The 24,038-nt window shown below is 37.2% G+C and overlaps 1 protein-coding gene across 3 annotated transcripts in view; it reads left to right on the forward strand.

The window, feature by feature from the left end:
- Positions 1-24,038, forward strand: part of LOC100788458 (serine/threonine-protein kinase ATM) — a 94,679-nt gene that overhangs the window by 49,058 nt on the left and 21,583 nt on the right. For all 3 annotated transcript variants that reach the window (XR_414032.4, XM_006578562.4, XM_041014918.1), the window contains 25 exons: positions 1,608-1,730; positions 2,182-2,309; positions 2,651-2,807; positions 3,008-3,054; positions 3,124-3,187; positions 3,831-3,905; positions 5,089-5,208; positions 5,423-5,608; positions 8,498-8,619; positions 8,712-8,781; positions 8,890-9,017; positions 9,162-9,303; positions 9,389-9,526; positions 9,615-9,713; positions 9,809-9,855; positions 10,150-10,342; positions 10,863-11,084; positions 11,454-11,525; positions 19,215-19,284; positions 20,410-20,527; positions 20,668-20,791; positions 21,011-21,148; positions 23,006-23,116; positions 23,224-23,271; positions 23,900-24,004. Coding sequence is in view for 2 of the 3 variants with exons in the window: in XM_006578562.4 (XP_006578625.1) it covers positions 1,608-1,730; positions 2,182-2,309; positions 2,651-2,807; positions 3,008-3,054; positions 3,124-3,187; positions 3,831-3,905; positions 5,089-5,208; positions 5,423-5,608; positions 8,498-8,619; positions 8,712-8,781; positions 8,890-9,017; positions 9,162-9,303; positions 9,389-9,526; positions 9,615-9,713; positions 9,809-9,855; positions 10,150-10,342; positions 10,863-11,084; positions 11,454-11,525; positions 19,215-19,284; positions 20,410-20,527; positions 20,668-20,791; positions 21,011-21,148; positions 23,006-23,116; positions 23,224-23,271; positions 23,900-24,004 (2,847 nt within the window). In the remaining variant the exon portion in view is untranslated. The remainder of the gene's footprint in view (positions 1-1,607; positions 1,731-2,181; positions 2,310-2,650; positions 2,808-3,007; positions 3,055-3,123; positions 3,188-3,830; positions 3,906-5,088; positions 5,209-5,422; positions 5,609-8,497; positions 8,620-8,711; positions 8,782-8,889; positions 9,018-9,161; positions 9,304-9,388; positions 9,527-9,614; positions 9,714-9,808; positions 9,856-10,149; positions 10,343-10,862; positions 11,085-11,453; positions 11,526-19,214; positions 19,285-20,409; positions 20,528-20,667; positions 20,792-21,010; positions 21,149-23,005; positions 23,117-23,223; positions 23,272-23,899; positions 24,005-24,038) is intronic.

The raw sequence follows: 24,038 nt of genomic DNA on the forward strand, positions 1-24,038 counted from the left end.
TGTATAACTGTGAAAACAGTTTTGTATTTTGTTTGTAAGGGCCGTTAGCTTTTGTTAACAGCACCCATTTCGTGGTAGTTAGTAATTCTAGGAGTACAAGGACTTTGCTAACTGCACCTCAATAGTATCAGTTAGTTAGCTTTCTGTTAGACTTAGTTGGCTTTCTGTTAGAGTTAGTTATAGTTAGTTCTGTTGTATAGAGGTTTATAAATACCTGGATTGTAACTATCTCTAACTAGTTTTTAAGATCAATAAAATTAGCTTTGTTCTTCTCCTTTTTCTCTATTATCTCTCTACTTTCCTCTAAGTTTATAAAAAGAGATACAAGCATTTGAGTGTTGCGATTGTATCGAACCAGGCGAGTTTCATGGCCATAAAGGAGAGCCTCAATCTCTGCAATAGATGGCGTACGTTTTTTGCTTTCAATCACGGAAACCACTAGTGCATAATCCGAAGGTAAACCTTCAAGAATAGCATCATGTGAACCACTCGTCTACATAGTTTTTGATTTTGTGAAGGTATTCGTCCACCGTTTTCCCTTCGAGTGAGACAACACGCATTGACGTTTGCAGTTGATGTGCCCTAGACTTGGTGTGAAGACCGAAATGCTCATGAATCTTCTCCCATACCTGACAAAAGTGTTTCGAGTCTAGCACGTGAGAAATGATAGACTTTGAGAGTGTTGATTGAAGCCAAACAAGCAACGTTTGGTCTTGCACTTCCCAGGCTTCATACTCAGGATTAATACGATCCATGATCCGATCATCCTCTGTGAGAAATTGAGGTGGAACGATTGGATTAACCATGAACCTCTGCAGTTTATACAATTTGATGATTGGTTCAACATATTGTCGCCAGTGTAGATAATTGGAATCATCCAATTTTTCTGCTATTGTTGTCAGAAATGAATGTGAATTAAAACCTTGAGATGCGGAAGCCATGATCGTGAAGATGAAGCTCAATAAACTGAGGAAAGTGAATTTTACATGAAAACGAGCTCTGATACCATATCAGAGTTTAAGAACAGGGAAAAGAACAAAAACAGAGAATAGAAAATTGACCTTATTGATTCAGAAAAGTTAGTTTTTAATGCAGTTATAAAGGAGGTATTTATAAACCTCTAGACCTTGAAGCTAATCACTAACTAACTAACAACTAACTAACAGAATTCTGTTAGTGAAAGAAAAGTTGTTAGCTTATACTATCTGTCCTAACTGTCCTGCAATAACTGTTTGTAACAGTTATTTTTATACTTTCATTCTAATATCTCTTGTCTCATATTTTAATAAAGGCTGATGTATTTGAAAAATTGGAAATTCGGTTTATGTGAAATCTGAGGTAGAGCCACTATAGCCTGATGTTTGTGTTTGTATTTGGTTTTCAGACTTCCATACTAACATATCTCTTTATTTTGTGGTAACTTCCTTTTTCTATTACTATATATATTCTCTTTATTGTCATAATGGAGCCTCCTACTGTGTTTGAAACTGAAGCTTGCTGCTCTGTTCATTTCCAACATAATTTTTTAATAAATAGGGTTTTTGGTAAGAAAATGTAATGATAAGTCTTTTATGCAAACTGACATAGCTATTGATTTGTTCATGCAGTGCTTTCTGTCACTAGGAAATGTGGTGCATAAACTTTCAGAAGTTGATCTCAATTGGTTTGGACGGGTTAAGCTGATTGATTGCATCTGCAATCTTGTTTTACTCCATCCTCAAATTGGTCAGGTGATTTTCAGATTTTCTAAGATTAAATTTTCGTGGGCCTACCGGTCATGGATGTAGTCTTATTGGCATGATAGAGCAAATAAACATAATGGATAAGTAAAAATTATGGAAGTGATATGGGGTGAACGATATTGGCAATGTCATGAGAGCAATTCATGAATTCATGAAAATCAAAGGCTGGTTAATTACACTCTAGAGCATGTTGGTGTGTGCCTTATGGTCTTTTTAAGGGGCTTCTCTTACTGTGTTGTTGAGGGATTGGATAGCATTGCTTCATTGATATTTTCTTTATTCACTATTTTTTCCCCGTTTTTTGGAAGATCCCTTGCCCTCCTAACTCTTTAATCATCTACACTTTGTGGATGGGATTTTTGTGAAATGTTGTTTCTTTCTACCTCTGTATTTCTTATCGTCAGTGCTTGTCAATCCATTAGTTTTCCTGTCTTGGCAGACTATGATAGAACGGTTACTTTTGATGCTAAAAGATATGGACTATCGGGTTCGGTTATTCCTAGCAAGGAGGATTGGTGTTCTTTTCCAGACATGGGATGGTCATGAAGAGCTTTTCCAGGACATTTGGTAGGTTGCACTTTAGATGATCACAACCAGTTTAATTATGTATGATGTTAGTCGTGGTGGTATTTTTAATAAAATGTCTTTCTTTGCAAGTGACATTTTGGGAGTTATGGGATTGTAGAACTTTCGGGTAGTTTTTTGCTACTATCAATTAAATATAGTATTTAATATTTTATTTTGAGGATAATAGTGGTATTTAATTTTTATTTGTGCTTTCAACTGTGCGCAAGTTGTAGTCACTCATTGAACTTTTAATTAGTGCTCCCAAAATCCTGTCCCCCCACCTTGGAAATTTCCTTTAAGGAGATTCGTTGTCATCCTTTGATTTTTGGTTGTTTTTCCAGTTTGAATTTTGGTGTTCAGATGGTTGTTTATTCCAAAGGAAAAGTCATCAATGCAATGGAGGTGCTAGCTGCTGGTCCTCAGCCTCAACCTATAATGGAAACAGTTGTGATTACTCTCATGCATCTTGCTTTACACAGTGAGAAGATTGAGTTAGAGGTAACCTATTGATTATGGCATTGGTTTTTATTTTCTTTTACTGTTTTGTAACCTCACCCTCTGCCCCCTGGGAAATGTTATTCTGATGTATGACACAAAATGTTCGGGATTTCCCTTTATTTAGCTGTATTTGCATATACACTCATATGAATTATACAGAGCCCTTTGGGTATTTGGTGACCCTTGGTTACATTATGCAGGCTGTTTTCATGATATGTGTGGTTTCCGCCATTGATCCTTACCATAGGTAAATATATTTTTCCTTATGATTTTAAAACTTAAACTATAGCTTCTAATATTTTGCTGTTTCTTTTAGGGAGTTGGTCTGTGCGGTACTTGACAATCTTTCTAGAGAGCTTCAGTATAGGACTAGAATGAAGGTAATCATTGTTATGCAGTGACTCTAGTTGAGATTGTAGTTGCCTATGGCTTGCCCCTATGTCTGCAGTTTGGTATTATTAAATGTGCTTTAGATCCAAAATTATAAATTTCTCTGTTCAGTTTTCTGTACAAAAGGCAATATATTGCTAGGCGTAAATTTAGTTATATTATTTTTTATGATAAAAAATTTGAGAAGTATAGCACAACTAAGGGGACAAAAGGTATATGCTCTGAAATGGAAAAGGAGAAAAGAAGGAAAAATAAATAAAGAATCAAGGATGTAGCTAGGCTCTCTAGTCTCTGTTATCATAAAGGGACCCTCACTTGAAGCAGTCATGAGCTAAGCACTAGCGAGAGGAATTCTGTTTGGATTTTGAAATTCTTTGGGAGAGAACCAGGTTTCTTGAATACCTGGAGTGTACACTGTTTTCCATCAATAAATATCATTTTAGTCTATAATCTGATCCAGTTTCTATCCCTCTAATACTGTCTTCAACATTCAGTTGACTTACATGCTTTTATACCATTATAGCCTCATTCTAGTTGTGATATTGGGTCTTCCAAAAATTATTGTTTTGCATTCAAGATTCAAAAAACCTTATGAATAATTGTTTTCTTTGACTTCTAATTTCTTTTATGCAGTACTTAGAACAGCTTTTGGGATCAATTCTCTTTTGTTGGGTAGCTTGTGGTGTAAGCTTAGCTGCACTTGTTGAGGTAATATGTTCTTCTTTTGTATAGTCCATGAAAATTTACTAGATCTTGAATGAGGTGAAGTGCAAGGTACCTTGGTTTTGCCTTATGAACAATGTCAAAAAGCCTGTCGTCAATGGAAAAGGCTGTTTGTGTTACCTATATACAGAACATCAACCTGCTAGGCATTATATTTTAAATTCCAGTTTTTGATAATAGAAAACAAAAGGATATTGGTTGACTTTATGTTCTTAACTTTGTTACTGCAGCTAGTAAAAAATGCTGTGCTATGCAATACCTGCAGCAGCCTAGGGCTGCTTTATTGCTATAATGCACTACGATTATTATGGAAAATTATCCTATCCTATTTTTACCCACTTTTTGATGACCCAATAGGATTTAATAAGCTTATCCTTGCTTGCCGTATTAGTTCAAAAGTTTTGTTGGGGGAGCTAGGTTAGTAATTAGTTGGATAGGATATAATTTTTTCCCTCTCAATCTTGTCCCCACTTGCCCTGTGCCACTCCCCAAGGCTCCAACCACCTCTACTTCCTGCCACTGCTATCACCCTGCTAACAACACCATCCCCTCATCCACCACCATCTTTCATAAGGGTAATTTTTTTGTTTATATACAATTTATAATACCGTTCGTTAGGCTATTTGGTATGCAGCAAACAGTGTTTTCAATGGCAGATGGCGGAAGGACGAAATTCCACCATATAAACACGCCATTGAGCATTAAGGCGGGTCTGCCTTCACAAACTGCCCATGGCGGTTGGCAAAAAATCTGCCACGCCATTCCGCCATTGTGGCTCCTTGGCCGCTATTTAACAACACCAGTCAAACATTGGATAGAATAAGAGTTTACCTGACACATGCAATCATATCATTTGTGATTCTGATGTTGTTCTCATTATATCTTAAAATTCAAACATGACCTGAACCAGATAATACAGTGCTACTTGCATATATGTTGTACTAAATTTAATGTTGTTTATCTTGTGCCTTGTCACCTTCTGTTTTATTTCTTGCCATGCATATTTTTGCAAGCCCTCCTTATTTATCCCCTGAACAGAGATAAGCTTCTTCTTGATAAACTCTGGAAATCTAAATGTTTTTAAGTTTTTATTTGGATAGTGGTATTCTTTTACTGTATTCTGATGAACTTTTTCTTTGCCACAAACAATTAATTTTCTGTGTTTCAGACAAGGCACCTTTTCTTACCCGATGCAGAACCTGATAATTTCCTTCAATATTGTTGTCCATGGCTACTTCCTGCTCTTCTTATCAATGAAAACAGTACCGATCTCAATTGGGTTGCCAAGGTATGAGAAGTTTCTGTAATTGATGATATATTTGATATCATTAATGAAGACAAAGACATTACCATCGGAAATGATTAAGTATTTGCACTGTCTCTTTCATTGCATGTCAGGATACTAGACTTTCTAATAATTGCTTATGTTTGTTTATCCCAGATCTTATATTTTGACTTTGTTATTTATGTATTGTATTCTCTAACAAAATTCCTTTATGCAGGTCACTTGTCAACCTTTGACAGTTCTTATAAAAAACCACTTCACTTCAATTTTTTCAGTTTCTATGGCTCTGCATTGCAGTAAGAAACCAGGATCAGAGAAGGGAACACTAGTGCTTCAGAGTTCCATTTTGCATTTTGCTCAGATATCTGAGAAAGAACGAGACAAACTCATAAAGAGACATATGGTATGCTTGTCTGCACTCTAGTGTCCTTTTGTTTTACTGAAAATAAATTTTCTGCTTGTTGGTTATGTGTCGACTATAGTCTGATCCACGTCCAGTTCAAAGCTCCTCTCAATAGCATTTGCATTTTTCTGTATTTTGACATGAAAATTGGGGCTTATGCACGCTGAAAATGGTGCCCCAAATACATGTTTGTGTATGGAAAATATTCTGATACATTTGGTGTAACACTTAAAGGAATTTTTTTTTCTTGATTATTTATTACTTGTTAAATGATGGAAATGTGACTTCTCTTTTACAAATCAAACGATAAAATTCTTACAAAAATGAATCAGTTTTTATAATCTTCAGATCAAAATAGTTTCTACTAAACATTTTTTTTAGCTAAGTTATTTTCTGTAAAAATTGTTGGGCCCTTAGTTTTGAAGTTCCTTCCTTCAGTTCAATCACACATTGTAATTCACAAAATACCTTGTGGGCATTTTTTGAAGCTCATTGACATGTATGTGACACCCTCTACCCCTCACATATATATTAATAAAGGAATAAAAATTCAAATATTAATTAAAAGTATTTTTAAAACATTTTTAAATACAAGCTTTTCAAATGGGTAAAAGGCTCACGTTCACTTTCTTCTACATCATATTCAAACTTGTCCAAATAAATAATAAAGTCATCTCGACTCAAAGAAAGTCATATAAGTCTCATACAATTAATATAAAACCTATATCCTAATGTCACATCCTATCAGAGCGTGGTGTTCCCGTGTCCTCTAGCATGAGGTTCTTCATAGTCATCCACCTATTCATCTGCTCCCCCGAACACAAGTTCAAGATCATCACAGGATCCAAACACAACAACACACAGGGAGTGAGTTATCACATTCCTAACTAATAGAGAAACAAGACAATTAAATATACATATTATATAAATGAGATACCACTTGCTTAAACATAGCTCACGTAACTTCACCACTTCGTCATTCAAAATTCACTTTTCAATTATCAATCACATTACACAAGAATCCCACACTTCGATCAAGATATAATAACACATCAATTAGCAAGCATATGCAATAGTTATGCTAAGACTCAATTCTATATGCAATGTGGTACCATGTCAGTGAAAAACCACCCTGGGGCGCTTAGGAGTACATAACAAGACACACCACACAATGGGTTTGTCAGGTCACTCTCACTAAGTAAGATCATAGGGAGACCAGTCAGGGTCACGATGTTTTGCGAGAATGCTCCAACCATATGAGATCAGCATAGGCTTAAAGGAGCACTCAAACCCGGTGACCCCCAAGGCCTACACTCCAAAGAGTCCGTCAGGGCCTCTCCCTCCTGATTCAGGTCCAACCCGTAAAATAATTTTTTTTACATGCAGACACTGCTCATGAATTATACAATACTCACGACCTTACACTCGTGTTTTAAACACGTTCAACACAATTGCGCTACGATTTAACACTGGTTCCTAAATAGGAAACCTATATTTTCTCTTTAACACTGCGCATCAACGCTTTTCTCAAGATAACGCTGGTCGGGTATTGTACAATTCATGGCTTACAACACAAGTAATTTCACATCAAGTGTTAACTACACACTTATCCACAACTAGAACTTATTCACAATTTCACATCTCATAGTGTCACAATCCACCATCACATGTTTACACGTATCTCACAAATTAACACATGTTCAACTTTACACTTATACTCAATCTCAATAACAATATTATAATCTCAAAGCAACATGTTATTCTACAATTCATCACATACTCACAATTTGAATTATCATTTCATATCCTCAATATAACAATTTATATAAAAGACTATCACAACATGAGGACTAAAACCCTTCAAATAATATTACACAATTATATCCAAATCATAGGTTCAAATATACAAATATCAAGAGCACAATTTATCAAGCAATTTTCATCAGGACATCAATATTTTATTTATAATCATAAAGGAAAAATTGCAATTTAACAAACATCCCAAAATAAAATCCCAATTTAATCCTCTAAGGATCCCTACACATGTTCTCACTAATCCCCAACTGTGAATAACTCATCCCTTACCTCTAAGCGGGCTCACGTGTCTTCAGCCAGCGATAACAACATCTCTAGCGGTTCCCGGAAATTCTTTCAATTATTCATCCGACTGCTCCGATAGAATTCCCAAACGTCAGAGAGACGGAGAAGAGATTGAAACCTCCACTTGTACTGTCTTCATACGATTCCTTTTTCTCCCTCCACGAATATTATCTCGCAAATCCCAACGGTGGAAGCGTGTGGAATTGAATTTCGAACAACATATCCAAATTTCACAATAATCCAACGGTTAACGAAACCGGGATCGTAGTTTTACCAAGACAGCTCTGGGTTTCTGCGGGAAAGAAAAAGGCTACAATGCGAAGGATTTTTCTCTCAGTTCAGACATGATATCGAAATTCCCAACGGTGAGAATGCTCGGAATTGTGTTGCGAACATGATACTCAAATTTCACGACGATCCAACGGTGAACGGGTTCGAGATCGTCGTTTTTCTGAGACTGGTTTGGTGGGCTGCGGGAAAAAAAAAAGGGTTTTGAGAGAAGGGGAAAAACGAAAATGAGGCCAAAAGGAGGCAGCTGACTTAACATAACTATTTATACCTAGGGTACTCAGCCTATTATTTGCTCTATATTTATTTATTTATTTATTTATTACTAAAAAGCTTTTTAAATTTATTTACGAAAAATTGGGATGTTACAATGTACATTGGTAATATTTTTTATATCATTTATTTTTTTGGTCAGACAAATTTTGTATCATTAATAATTGTTGTTTAAGGAGACATTTCTTTACAAGTTAATATTTTATTCTTGGACTTTTGTACTTCTAGGTCTCTATTGTCAGCTGTGTTTTATCTTTGTGCTCTTGTTCATCGAGCGCCATAGCCCCTTTCTTTTCGAGGGATACAGTGTCACTTGAAATTCAAACAATTGTTGATGGATTTCTGGACTTGTGAGTTATCTTTTCTTCCTTTGTGTTTAACTTCTGTTCCAATTGGAGTTTGTTCTTGAAATGAAATATGTAATTATTTTCAAATAATGTAGGGATGATAATCATGCAAGTGCTTCTGTTGTTGATAAAATCAACATTTTCCGCCCAGATAGAGTTTTCATGGTAATTTTGTCTTAAAACTTGACAACATTTAGGTATCATTTCCCTGTCTATCATTTTCTTTCTAGTCCTCGCTGTTTCTAATAAATTCAATTATATTTTAATTGGCAGTTTTTGGTAGAAATTCATTATAAAATTGCAGCAGCATCTCATTACAGACATAAGTGCCACCGATTGGCTGGAATTGAGGTGCTTATAAGTATTCTTGGGCAGAGAGCTGCTGTTTTAAGCACTTCCAAGTAAGTTCTATGGACTGAAATTTGATGTATGACATTTTAATTACATTGTACTCATGAAATCTAGTATGTATCTGTATAGTGTTGATAAGTTTGGATTATTGGTCTGTGTATTTTATCATTTACTTAAATGTTGAGTAAATGCAGTTACCTTATCAACTTGATTGGGTCATTGATTGAATGTCGTGCTTTACAAGACCAATGTTGTTGTATACTCTCTAGCTTGTTGCTATATTTCAAAAACAGTCTATCTACAGATGTGACCAGTATGCTTGGGGAACAGCTCCAGGTATATACTGTTTCATTTTTACACTGTTTTCAACTCTTCTGATTCCTTATATCAATTTATATTTAGTAGAATGTGTTCCATCCAGTTTCTTGTTTCAAAGTTGGTGGCGTGTTGCATTCCTTCTAAAACCAAAGAATCGTGTGATGGCACTGCATCACAAGCTTTATCTCTGCTCCGTATGTTAACTGTGGATTCTGATTCATCTATGTATGATTATGTTAAAGTGAGTTTCTGATATTCAACTTATATCTGTTGTATTAAGGATCTTGTCTTGTTTCAATCTGTTGATATATGAAAATAATTTCTTACAGGAATTGGAGCCACTCCCTGAATTAAAAATATTTGATGAGATAAGGAAGTTCCATGAAGAATTATGCCACACTTACTCTATACGCGACCACTTATTGAAGGTAAATAAGTATCATTTTCCATTTAATTTTTATGGCTGTAGAACATCAAGTTTCAAGATAATTTTCTCTTGTTTCTGGTACATTGTTATTTTCAGTTTGTGAAGAAGTCTTGCTACCTTCCACCAAGGTTGCTTTTATCAAGGTGACTTCCTTTGTTCAACAATCTTTCCTATTTTATTATCTTCCATAGTTTTCTATGACGATGGCCCAAAATTGTTTCCTCTTAGTTAAATATAACTAAATACCGGTTTAATAGAAGTACTAGTTTGTACTGTATGTGCATGAATTTGTCTAGCAGGAGAGAGAATTAGTGGACAAGTATTTGAATATGTTAAAATATTAAATGGACAACATTATAACTTGCAATTTGATTTTGTGGTTTTAAACTGCTTTAAAGTTTCTGAAATGCTTGATTCTTAAATCTGTTTTTTCTCAGTCTCCAGGCATTGCAAAAGAAGTTACTGAATGTAGAAACCTTTCAAAGAGGTGGGAAAGCAGAAGTTTTTTCTAAAGACAGATATTGGCATGGTGATCATGAAATTGTGCCTGCAGTCTGGAAACTTGTTCACATGTGTGGGTCAGATGATGCAAGTGAAGTTCGAGAATTGGTTTCAGATTTCATTTCTAGGGTATTAATTCTGTTAGTTTTTGATTTTGCAACTTTCAGACAGTGATAGAAGGGTGAGAAGGAACTTCATGTTCTCTTGCTCAGCTTGTCTTTTCCCTTTAACATGTTTTCCCTTTTCTCCTTTATTGCCTGCCTCGTTAATATATTTTTATGGTAAAATTTTTATGATGAAAGGGAGTATTGCTTACTTCTGGATCCCATATCATTAGTTGGGTCCTTTCCCACAAGCTGCTACCTTTTGTGCCATCCTATGTGGACCCCTATTTGACAATTTTTGTTTTAATCTTTGTCTTATATTTTATTGGGAAAAACTCAGGTCCCACATCGGCTAGTGATAGTGCCAAAATAGAGTATATAAGTGGAAGACAACCCTCATCCCATGAGCTAGCTTTTGGGATTGCATTAGACCCAAACCCACATTCTACGATATCTTAACTTTTGCTTCCCTACTTATATGCCGTCACACGTTCTATCATCACTTCTAGAAATTTGGTTCCTTCATTGTTGTTGTGCTGCTGCAGGTTGGTGCTGGAGACCCATATTCTGTTGTTTTCCATCTTCCTGGCGAGACTAGTCATCTTCGTCTTGGTAAATCTATTGATATCAGCAGTGCAATGGAAATCAGTTCTGACTTGGATGCATGCATATCTGAAGAACTTCTGGTTGTCCTTTTGAAATTTCTAATGAAATATCTGATGGATGATTCTGTGAAAATTGTTGATATGGCATCACAAACTCTTCGTGTAAGTCATCCAACTGGCAATTGGCCTGTGAGGAAATTCAACAATATTTATAGAGATTTTTCTTTATTATATTCTTGAATTGGTTCTATATATAGCTGTATTTTTTTTTTTTTGGCAAATTGTTTGTGAGGTATCTGTTCTATTTGGTCCTTATTTGAATAACTTCTGTTATATTGAAGTTTATTCATTTTATTGGTTTGAAACTGAATGTTAATTACTTAGTACATAGTACTTATAAAAATGGATCAAGGTGTTTAATATTTGTTTTCTTTTTTGGAGTTTTAGTCTTTTTGCACCACTAAGTTGCAGATTTCGCCCTCTTTTATTGCTTCTTATGTAAATAATTGCATCAGTGGTTTGGATTTGCAGGGAATACTTTCAACTGAAAGAGGCCAAAGTGCTTTACAGTCATTTGATTCATATCAGAGGTCTCTGATTGAGGTAATATTTTAATCTGGGCTGAAAAGAGTATTCATTTTCTTTTGTTAAATTTCAGTTTAAAATCTATAAATTGGAATTTGCGGAATTTTTTAATATTACTTTCATGTAGGGTTTTCTATCTTTGCATTAGTTGAAATTTTCTACGTTATTGTTCTTGCTTTTAATGGCCCATGATATCCGTGTATGATGAGAGAGGAAATTGAAAAGAATAATAGGCTACGAAGGATTGAAATTCACTAGTTTCTCCACTGTTCAAATTTCTGAAAAATTGGAAACAAGATATTAGAATTTTGAACTGTAAAGAAACTTTGGACTAGAGAATTTTGGTGAGTAGAAAGCTGGAATAGATGGGGGAAAAGCTTAAGAAACATAACATTTCCCATCCAAGTATGTTCCCAAAATCTCATTTTCGAGCCATCATCAACTTAAAATGCAAGAAATAGCTTGTTAAATGAGTATCCTGGTGTATTAAATTTCCAAGAACCTGTATGGTTCACATTGTTTGCTATGTTTTTTTTTATCGGCTAAAATATGTATTTTATATATATATATATATATATAGAGAGAGAGAGAGAGAGGGAGAACGAGAGAAAGAGTGAGTTTGAGAGGGAGACCACGTAGGAGAGCTCATGACAGTGTGAGAGGGAGTGCTCGTGACAGGGTACGTGGGCGTGCTCGAGTGGGAGAAAGTGAAAACGGAGGCCAGTTACACTATCGAGCCTCTGCTGGCCAACATGGGGGGAGGTACGCTGTTAGAGAAGGGAGAAGAAACTCTGTATAGGGTGAAAATAGGGGTTTTGCAGAGAGTAGAAGGGCAACCTATGAAGTGGATAACAGCCCTATTGGAACTGATGAAAGGTGGGTGGAAGTATCTCATAGGAGAAAGAAGAAAACAGATGTAGACAGAGGAATCTCTGTGCTCAATAAGCGACAAAGGCAAGATAGGAGAGGTACATGGAGAGATAAGGAGGATGTCACTTCCTTTTACTTCTCAAGATTCCCTGATGGGGTAAATGAGAAGTACTTATGGCAGATTTTCCAAAGGTGGGGTAAGGTGTGGGAGGTTTTCATTCACAAAGCTAAAAACAAGGCAGGACATAGGTTCGATTTTGTCAGGTTTAAGGAGGTTCAAGATGTGCAAAGGTTGGAAAGACAGTTGGATAATAGCATTGTTCTTGGTGGGATCAAAATGTTTGTCAATAAACCAAAGTTTGAAAGGGATAACGTGAATAGAGGCCATCCGCATGGTACTCCTACACATGGAAAGGGAAAACCACAGGAGGTGGACAACGGTCGTCAGAGAACATATGACACGGGAGGAAGACTTCGGTCCTATGTCGAGGTGGCTAGGGGGGTAACACCACTAGGGATTACCTTGTCTAATGACAACAGGCTAGTTCTGAGCCCTGTCATTTTGAATCCAACTATCGAACACACTGAGTGGCTACATAAAGCTTGGGTGGGCAGATTGAAGAATAAAGGGATGTTTGAAAATGTGAAGGAGGAACTGAGATGGGTTCTAGACCCCGATATCAACCCTCGCTATTGGGTTGATGATTGGGTTATCTTACCCAACCTCGAAGACGATAAGGCGCTTCGCTTAATGAATGAGGAAAGGACGAAGGGCTCCACACCTATTCTGGACCTCCAGAAATGGTCCCCACATATTCCTCCAACACACAGGTTGGCTTGGGTCTTGCTATGGGGCTTACCGCCAACTGTGTGGGAGGTAGTTTATATGGAGAAGGTGGTGGCGGAGCTTGGGGAGTTGGTGGAGGTCGATGAGATGGTCGAGGAACGTGGGAGGATGGACACGGCGAGAATTTTGATTAGGACGAACCTCAGGCCGGGTATCGAGAAGGCGGTCCCAGCTGTCATCGACGGAGTGGACGTCATTATTCACATTGTGGAAGACATGCAGGGGCTTGGAAGGAAGACGAAGCCCAAACAATCACCCATGTGGTACCCGCCATCACCCCTTTCAACGGAGCCAAACTCTCTGACGACATACGCTGGTCGAACCCCAGGGGATGATACCGACGGAGCTTCGTTGGATGGTGGGTTAGGCGGCTCTGACGGTGGCCTGTCTGGGCACTGGCATCGCACCCGCTCGTTCCTCGCGGGTCGCGTCCTTCGGACCCAACCAACCCACAACGGCCACATCGATTGGTCTGACGCGGTCAAACCTGACGTGGCCCAATCGTGTGGCGACAACCATCGCGTGGAAGACCAAAGTCAGCAGGGACCCAATAACGGTCACCTACGACAGGAAGGGAAAGTTTTTAAAGCATCGTCCCATAGTGGGTGCTGTGTTGACGCGCAAATGGAAAAAGCTATTTTGACCCAAACGGGTGCAGCGAAGGAGCAGAAAGAAGACACTGCTGTAGTGGCAGATTTTAACCAGAATGAAAAAGGTGTTGTGGCCTTGTCTGGTTCCAAAGACGGTATGTTGGAGGGAGAAAAGCAGATAATAGACCCATTTGACGAAAGAATAGCCTGTAGTAGAGGTCAATACAATTGCCTGCAAACTTCAACCCCTTTAACCGTAGGTCCTTCTCATTCTCAAAGGGAAGGGGGGGAGTTGGGCCAGCAAATAATAGGCCCATTTAATCCTGGTACGAAAGTCTATGTTAGAATAAAGGAATTTAAGGATGCTAAAACAGAGGCCCAATCTGTTCTGCCTTCTCACAAAGAAATAGCTTATCAGCCTTATGAGGCTCATTTGAAAGCTGATATGAAGGACCCGAGAGCCAATATTTGCAAGCAGGCTTCCCTGGAAGATCAAATAGCTCTAGTCAGCGACATGGGCCTTACCTATGGTCAGGAAACCCAGAAGATTAAGGAGTTGATGATTTACATGGAGCAACGCGATAATTCTGTGGCAGTGGAGAAGGGTATCAAGAACCATCAATCATGATTATTCTATCTTATAATTCTAGAGGGTTGGGAAGGGGGATTAAATGGGCGGCTATAAGGAGACTCAACTTAATTCATAAGACTGACCTTGTGTGTATTCAAGAAACTAAAAGGGAGCATTTTGATAAAACCATTTGCCAGTCAATGTGGGGGGATTCCACTGTTTCTTGGGACAGTGTTCCCTCTGTCCAAGCAGCTGGTGGTCTCCTTTGCTTATGGAATAATTCAGTTTTCCATGTAGATAGGAGTATAAAAGGAGATAGATTCTTATGTTTAGATGGAAGATGGGTGTGTGAAGACCACAGACTTTTTATAGTCAATGTATATGCCCCTTGTGACCTAGCTGGGAAAAGAAATCTATGGGAGGAGCTATATCAGTTGAAATAGTCCAATCCTGATGGTGTTTGGTGTTTCCTTGGTGATTTTAACAGTATAAGGAGCCAGGAGGAACGTATTGGTTTATCACAAAGGACAGCTGATAATTTTGATACTTCAGAATTTAATGCTTGGATTTCAGATATGGAGCTTCAGGAAATCAGAGGTTTTGGTGGTAATTTCACTTGGTTCAGGCCCAACGGATCTGCCAAGAGCAGACTTGACAGATTCCTTGTTTCAGACCAATGGTTAAACCTATGGCCTGACACCTCTCAGCATGTTCTCCATAGAGACTACTCAGACCATTGTCCTGTTATTTTGAAAACTCAGTTAGTTGATTGGGGTCCAAAGCCCTTTAGGGTGGTGGATTCGTGGCTCAACCAAAAAGGGTATCACAAGATGGTGAAGTAGGCCTGGATTAAGGATCAGCAGGGTGGATGGGGGGGTATAGTTCTTAAAAACAAGTTGAGAAACCTCAGAAACAACATCAAGCAGTGGAGTATAGTTAATGCTGAGGTTAACATTAGTAAAATTCAGAGTCTGAAGCATAAGCTTAATGATCTGGAAAATTCAGCTGGTGATAGACTCTTATCTGAAGATGAAGTCCAAGCCAAGAAGTCCATCCAACAACAGTTGTGGGAGGCCTCAAATGCTTATGAATCCCTGCTGAGACAGAAATCCAGAGAGAAGTGGATTAAGGAAGGGGATACTAATTCAACTTATTTTCACAAAGTTCTCAATTTTAGAAGAAATTTTAATGCTTTTCAGGGTCTCTTCATTGATGGCGATTGGGTTCAACAGCCTAATATAGTCAAGGAGGAAGTTCACAAATTCTTTCTACATAGATTTACTGAAGACAAGCAGTTCAGACCTACTCTAGATAGGGTTTTCTTCCAATCCATTGATCAGAATCAAAGAGAGGAGCTCACTGCCCCTTTTTCTGACCAAGAGATTAAAGAGGCAGTGTGGAGTTGTGGTGGAGATAAATGTTCGGGGCCCGATGGATTCAACTTCAATTTTATTAAGGCTTTTTGGAAGGTTTTGAAGGTTGAATTCAGGAGATTTGTGGATGAATTCCACTTTCATGGGAGTCTCCCTAGGGGCAGCATTGCTTCCTTCATGGCCCTGATTCCTAAAACAAGTCATCCTCATTCTTTAAATGACTACAGGCCTATTTCTCTCATTGGGTGCATGGATAAAGTCATAGCTAAGCTTTTGGCTAATAGGCTGAGGGGAGTTATTTCTGATATTGTTGATGAAAGGCAATCAGCCTTCATAAAAGATAGACATATCCTCCATGGGATTATGATCCTCAATGAGGTGGTTGATGAAGCTTTGAAGAGAAAGCACCCAGTTATGATCTTCAAAGTGGACTTTGAAAAAGCCTATGACACTGTATCCTGGTCCTTCTTGGATTATATGCTATCTAGGTTAGGTTTCTGTACTAAATGGAGACAATGGATTGCTGCCTGTCTCCAATCAGCATCCTTTTCCATCTTAGTTAATGGTAGCCCTACTAAAGAATTTGTCCCTACTCGTGGTTTGAGACAAGGGGACCCCTTAGCGCCATTGCTTTTCAATATAGTGGGGGAGGGTCTCACTGGTTTGATGAGAGAGGCCATTCTGAAAAATCTCTATCGCAGCTACCATGTGGGGAATCATAAGGAGCCTATTAATATCCTTCAATATGCTGATGATACTGTTTTTATTGGGGAAGCTTCTTGGGAGAATGTCCTTGCCATGAAGGCAATGCTTAGAGGTTTTGAGATGGCCTCTGGGCTGAAAATTAACTATGCCAAAAGTCAATTTGGGATTTATGGGGATTCTGTTAGTTGGGCTCATGAAGCGGCTCAGCTGTTGAATTGTAGGCAGATGGGTGTCCCCTTTCATTATTTGGGCATCCCTATTGCTGTCAAATCTTCAAGTCAGGTGGTGTGGGAGCCTTTGATTAGTAAATTTGAGGCTAAACTCACTAAATGGAAGCAGAAAAGCTTATCTATGGCTGGCAGGGTTACCTTGATAAATTCGGTTCTAAATGCTTTACCAATCTATCTCCTCTCCCTCTTTAAACTTCCTCAAAGAATAGTTGATAGACTGGTCTCTATGCAAAGGAATTTCATGTGGGGTGGGGAACATGACCAAAAGAAGATCCCGTGGGTTAAGTGGGATATCTTATGTCTCAACAAGAAGGAAGGGGGCCTGGGTATTAAGAACCTGGCCAAGTTTAATGCTGCTTTGATGGGAAGATGGATTTGGGAATTATATTCTAACCAGAATCAGCTTTGGATTAGGGTTCTAAATTCCAAATATGGGGGGTGGTCAGCATTGCAGAAGGAGAAAGTGCATCGCTGGGATTCTCATTGGTGGAGAGATCTTAGGAGATTATATCAGCACAACGACTTCAAGATTATCCATCAGAATATGGCTTGGAAGGCTGGATGTGGGGATAAAATCAGATTTTGGAAAGATAGTTGGTTGGGGGAGGAATGCAATCTGCAACAGAAATATTCTCAGCTCTTTTTGATTAGTAAGCAGCAGAATGATCTTATCCCCACCATGGGTAGCTTCTCTCAGAATAATTGGAGATGGGATTTGAAATGGAGGAGACACCTATTCGAGCATGAGGAGGGTGTAGCTGTGGCTTTTATGGAAGAGATCACTGCCTACAATATTCAGAGACACCTCAAAGATACTTTGTTGTGGAAGGCAGATCCTAGAGGAGTGTACTCTACTAAGTCAGCTTATAGGCTTTTATCAAATCAGAACAGACCTGCTATAGATGGGATGAATTTCCAGCTTATTTGGAAATTGAAAATACCCCCAAAGGCGGTCATCTTCACCTGGAGGCTTATAAAAGGCAGGCTCCCTACTAGAGCTAACCTCTATAGAAGAAATGTGGAGCTGCAGGAACTTACCTGCCCCCTCTGTCACAGTGAGCAGGAGGAGGCAGGACACCTTTTTTTCCACTGCAGATACACTATTGGCCTGTGGTGGGAATCTTTGATATGGATCCTGGCTATTGGAGCCCTCCCCTATTCTCCAGCAAGTCATTTCAGCCTATTCTGTGAAGGTTTTGATGTAGGAAGAAGTCAGTCTAGATGGTGTGGGTGGTGGATTGCCTTAACTTTTGCCATTTGGAAGCATAGGAACTTATTGATTTTTCAGGGCATTCCTTATGTTTCTTCCAAAGTAATGGATGATGCTTTATTCCTGGCTTGGTCCTGGTCTAAAGCTAGAGATAAGGATTTTAATATCCTTTTTAATCATTGGTCATCCAACCTAAAGGAGGCCTTTGCTTAATCTGGATTTTCTATCCTTTGGTTGGGCTTTGTGATGGGTTTTTGTATTTTTTGGGAGGCTGGCAGTTCACCTGCCTTGTATAATCCTACCATCAGTACCCCTGGTACTGTAATTATTATTAATAATACTATATATTTTCTGCCTTCCAAAATATATATATATATATATATATATATATATATATATATATATATATATATATAATCAGTACAAGTAGTACTAATATCTGTACATCCCAGTGTACATGTTGTCTATGCAAGATTATGGTATTGAAATATGCTTGAGATATTAGAATACCATAACCCCAATCTCTGAGTATACTGGAATACCCATTACAAAAAGTATCTATGGTCTAATCCCTCCCCTATACAAGAATCCAGATTTAATATTACTGGACCAAAAGTGGAATGGCAGCTCAAAATCCTTATCTAGATCCCTCCCCTATACATTGTTTGCTATGTTATTGTGGCCTTTGGATGCTAATTGGATGTATTCAGCAACAACATTATCTTATCCCATTGTGCGGTGTTGGCTGCATGAGTCAATACATGCCATTGGGCATTGTCAACCAAAGTTTCCATTTTTGATAAAAGTATAACACCATATAGCCCTGTATCAATTATGTAAAGAATTGCTTATTCAAGCAGTGCCTATTTAATCTACTGTCATAAAGTCTTACGCAATAAGCTGGATGCAAGTTTAAGAAATGGTTATTTACAAAATTAAGAATAAATAAAAACCTGTGAAAAAAATCTTTATCTTGAACTAGAATGTTTAGGATCCAGTTAGGGTGAAAAAATTAGTGACCAAATTTTTGGACCCATTTCTGTGCTTTGCATGGGTGACAATGCTAGTTTGTTTACAAAATCAGAAAATAAAAAACTGCAGGGATCCCAAAAGGTTGGGTAGCTAAGAAACTTCGATGACATAGTGATAACCAATAAATCTTTAAAATACATGCTTAAGTATTGAAGTGGCATACATTACTTTGGTTTTATATTTAGTTGTAAACTGAAAGTTTAAAATGCAAGCATGTCCATACTATTTATCCTTGGTACTAGTTTCCCTTGTTATAAATTTTATTGTCTACTAATGCAGGTGCATTCCAAAGGTGTCAATATTGAACTTGTGGAAAATCTCCTTTTGGACCTAGAAAGGAAGTCAAAAGGTATGTTGGTTGGTGTCTGCACGTCCATGATATTGTGAATGCCATTAGAGCTAATTTGATTCTAGTTAATGTTTTGGGCCATTAATCTAATAGTATAATTAGGCATTGTGGTAGGATTGATTTTTGGTATCTTATCCTTTTCATTTTCTTTTTGTTTCCAACATGGATATTTATAGCAATAACTTTAAATGGATGGGAGAAGGTTTGACAAGTCAATGACTGTATGTGGTTAAGTCTTTGAGATTTAGTTCTTTCCAAACCTATGGAGATTGAGAGGTGCTAAATTTTTTCCCAGCATTGCTCCTTATTGATAGTGGGGCTATTGGTTAAAACCCAAGTTCCTTGTTAGCTAGAGATGGTGGCAAGATAGATTACGGGCCTGTTTGTTTAAACTTGGATTGTTTAAACTTATTTGTTGAAATAAGTGCTTATTTTGATAAAATAAGCAGCTTTATGATTTTTTTTTGTGTTTGTTTAAACTGCTTCTGCTTAAAAAAACAGCTTTTTTGCTTATTTTAAGAAGCAAATCTTATCTACTTATTAAAAAACACTTTTTGAAAAAGTTCTTATTTTACATTTTTTTTAAAGTTTAATCAAACTGGTCCCTTATATGTTAAACAAGTGCTTTTTTCTAAAAAAATTAATTGAGCAGTTTTCTATTTTATGGTGTTTGTTTAAAGTGCTTTTGTATAAAAAAAGTGGGGGAAACCCTCACCTAGCGAGCCAGCTTTGTAGGATTGAGTTAGGCCTAAACTCACATTCTAAGATGGTATCAGAGCTTATCCTAAATCCATTAAATGGGACACCTACCATATTATTCACGCATCAAGCCCGAAAGTGTTGTGCGTGATAGGGTCTATTGGAAAAAACCCAAGTCTCACATTAACTAGATATAGTGATGACCATACAATCGGTTTTACAGGGTTGAGTCAGTGATTTTTTTCTGAGGGGCAAACCATAATTTTTTTCTCTGACAAATTAGTGATTTCTTTGGGGTAACCAATCACTTAAACCGAAGACTTCGGAGTCAGTTTAGGGGTAAAAGCTTCTCCTTCTCCCAGTAAATGTTTCTTTCCTCTATGTAATTAATATTAATTATTTTGTGATAATCTTTAATTTTTTCAGCTGAAGCAATTTCATTGGAGAAGTCCCCTGTGTGGGTGACAGATGGTAAAACTTTTGATATGTGGATTTGTCCATTAGTGTATTCACTTACTGTCTACTGCAATGATGTGATACTAAGGTATTGTGGACCTATCTAACTACTTAATGTTGACATTTAAATGACCATTAGTCGTTAGCATTAGCAACTAGCAGACCTTTATCAGGTTTTCTTTTTCTCTTCCTATTTCATCTCACTTTCCCAGCATATTGTAATTCCAGACTGTGTCAAGATATTATATGGTTTAAAGGTGAAGTTGCTGAGCTTCTTTTGCCAAGTATTTTTGTCAATATCGCTGCAAGGAAGGATCTGGAGGTTGATCTTCACAAATTAATCTGTCTGCAGGTTGTATTCAAGATATAGAATGTCCATCCTCAGTTTCTTATTTTCTTTCAGAGAGCTTATTTAGTCATTTAATATTATACTCAAAATGATAATGATATAGCATTGATTGAACTACCTACCACCTGCATTGTTAGACTAAAGTTAATATGTATTTTCTGCATAAAGTTAAAGTAATTTTGTTTTCCACAAGTAAACATGATGTGTTCTTGAATTTTGCAGTTGGAGGAGCATGTATTTACAGAGTCAAATAAGTTGATGAAATCCATTCAAGTGGTTTTGAATTGTCTTAATGAACTTCGTATTCGTCATGTTATGGAAAGATTTTCATTTGTGCCATCAAAGAGTGAAGTTTCCAAGGTGAATATAATTCAAATATCCTATTTTCATTAATATATTTTGATCATTTTGTTTGTAAGTTTGAAAACAATTGAAACAGAGGGAAATTATGAGGTTTGAGTGAGAAATTTGCTTGAGTCTCCTGGTCCTATCATATATGTGGAAATACTGCACATGGAGTTTCCTCTAATTAGGGAAACAATATTACAAGATTTACAAGATATTCAGCCTGGTTAGCCTAATTATCTACAACTGATACAAGGAAGCAATTACAATGAAATCAATCAAATATTCTAGCACAATTTCAGCCCATATATCATAAAATATTATTGTAATCTCAACCCTTCAAGCTAGTGCATATGAGTCATATGCATCTATATCTAGCATACTATGTATGTATGATATCCTTCGTCCACAAAGAATTCGGTAAAGATGTCTACTAGATCATCATTTGAATCAACAAATGATGTAGTGATATCCCTAGGAATAATCTTCTCACAAATAAAAGGATGTTCAATCTTTATTTGCTTTGTTCACTAATAAAAACTGGATTAGAAGCAATGACAGGGTTGCCTAACTATCGTGAATGAGATTCATAAAGCCTACTTTACATTTACATAAATTCCTTGAGAAGATTTTCATCCATACAGGTTCACATGTAGTAAGAACCATGGTACAATACTATTGGAAAGCCGCCTTAATTGCGGTCCCCCTAGCTTGCCTTAGTTGCGGCGGCCTTTTTGGGGCTGCCTTAATTGCGGTTTAGTCCCACATTGACTAGAGATATTGTCAAATTAAAGTATATAAATGGATTTTTTAGACTTTAATTAGGCCAAAACCCACATTCTAAGAGGATATCGGTGTTTATCCTAGATCTATTGTTGGGCCACCTGCATTTGCCACGCTCCAGACTAGAAGTCTTGGGCGTGAGGGGGACTGTTGGGAAACCTCTTTGGGGGTTGCCTTAGTTGCAGCCTCAAGGGTGGTGTCTTGGTTTCACATTGACTAGAGATATGGCCAAATTAAAGTATATAAGTGGTGGGCAACCGTCACCTTAAATGCCGATTTTGTAGGGTTGAATTAAGCCCAAACCACATTCTATGTAATACTGTGTTCGCACTAGACCTCTTAGTTACATTTTGCTCTTTACTCTTCTATGAAGTGAAATTTTCTCTGATAAGAACACTATAGTGTATCCAGAAGTATGTTGTCTGTTGATTGTATGACCTGTCCACTCTATGATCCCATGATTTACATGTTTCTTTCCCCTTTCAATCCTAGGTAGGATCTCAAATTTCTCAGGTAGCTGATGCCATGGTTCAATAGTCAGCTTTATGATTTTACCTTGCAACAACATGCTAGTTTCTTAATCAATAAGCTGATAAAAAAAAATCTTGCTTCATAGAAAAACAAAGTGGATGCTACCACATGTTAAATTTCAACTAAAAATCAATTGGCATTAGGTGAAGTTGCCTAATAGATATATAAGTTGCACCCTAAGAATTGTGGCAGGTGATGTGCGACTTTCCAACAACATAAACATATATGTTCTTTGTTTTTGTTTGTGTATTAACTGTTGAAGTGTTTGATATGACATATTGATGTTCTCTAGATTGCTGTATTTTAATTCACTTCTATGCCAATATAAATAAACTGTCCTTGATTTTATTCATAAAGAAGACATTTATTACTCTTGTAATTCCAATGTAATAAACGTTTTCTTTCCCAAAAATATCTTGCCACATTTAGTTTCTTAAAATCAGCCCTAAGGGCTGATTTTAACAAAACCCTATTTTATTTTGTTAATTTGCATTGCTATTTGGCTAAAACAAATAAGGTAGCAAGGGAAACTATGATAACTATGATTTGGTTTTGCAGAATTCAAGGCCTTCAAGTTATAGTTCTAAAACCCGGTCCACTCCTGCAAAGGCAAGGGAATCTGCAGTTGTTTCATATGCCTTGTCAAAGTCACCCTCCTCATGGGAGAAAGTATTATCTTCCTTGCATATTTACCTTTATAAGGTCAATTGTTTTTTAAAAAAGTAATCTGTGGAATGCAAAAGTTAACAATTTATTTATTTCTTTTATCTTTCAAGGTTTATTGGCTCTCCATCGACTACCTTCTTGTTGCCAAGCTGGCAGCTGTAAGTGGCAGATTCTATCCACTTCATTTCTCATTTACTTTCCCTTTGACTTTGTTTTGATGAGGGATGATATAGGTAGCAGGAAATAAAGGGAAAAGGAAATGAAAAAAACAAAGTAGAAATAGAGTGGAAAAAATCATTTGGATCGAACTAAGCTCTGATACCATAAAAGAATCTAAAAGAGAGAATTTAGGGAAAACTAAATTGTATGAGGTTGTATATTTTCAATCCAACTTACAACAGTCCCAACTGACTTATTTATACTAACAGTTTAACTCTAACTAAATGTTAACTAACTACAGTTAGTTGAGCATACAGCTGGGACAAGCCAGGTAAGCTGAGACTAAGAAGTAAAAGTCCTAATCCAAGTAAGACTTCTAATACCCCCTACCTTTCGGGGAAGTCCTACCCTTGTGGCCCCACCCCATTTCCTTCTCCGTTTAATTAAACAAGGGTCTTACCCTCTCTCTTACCTAATTCTCTTCCTCCCTCACTTCCCTCCTCCCAACCAAACAAATCGTTCCTCTTGGTTCCAATTTAGATTCCTATATTTTCTTTTTCTTTTTGTCCTGCTTATTTTTTTTTTTTTTTTAAATTTTGCTTACATGTGTTTCTTTTTCTGTTGTAGAGTTGTGGATCATATTTTACTTCAGTGATGTATGTAGAACATTGGTGTGAAGAGCAATTTAAGACTCTAACAATTGGGGGTCCAGATTTCTCCCATAACGAAATGGTAAGTTGTACTGAATATTTTTATATTTGATGCA

This window comes from Glycine max, chromosome 4 (assembly GCF_000004515.6).
Source record: "Glycine max cultivar Williams 82 chromosome 4, Glycine_max_v4.0, whole genome shotgun sequence".
NCBI classification, from domain to species: Eukaryota; Viridiplantae; Streptophyta; class Magnoliopsida; order Fabales; family Fabaceae; genus Glycine; species Glycine max.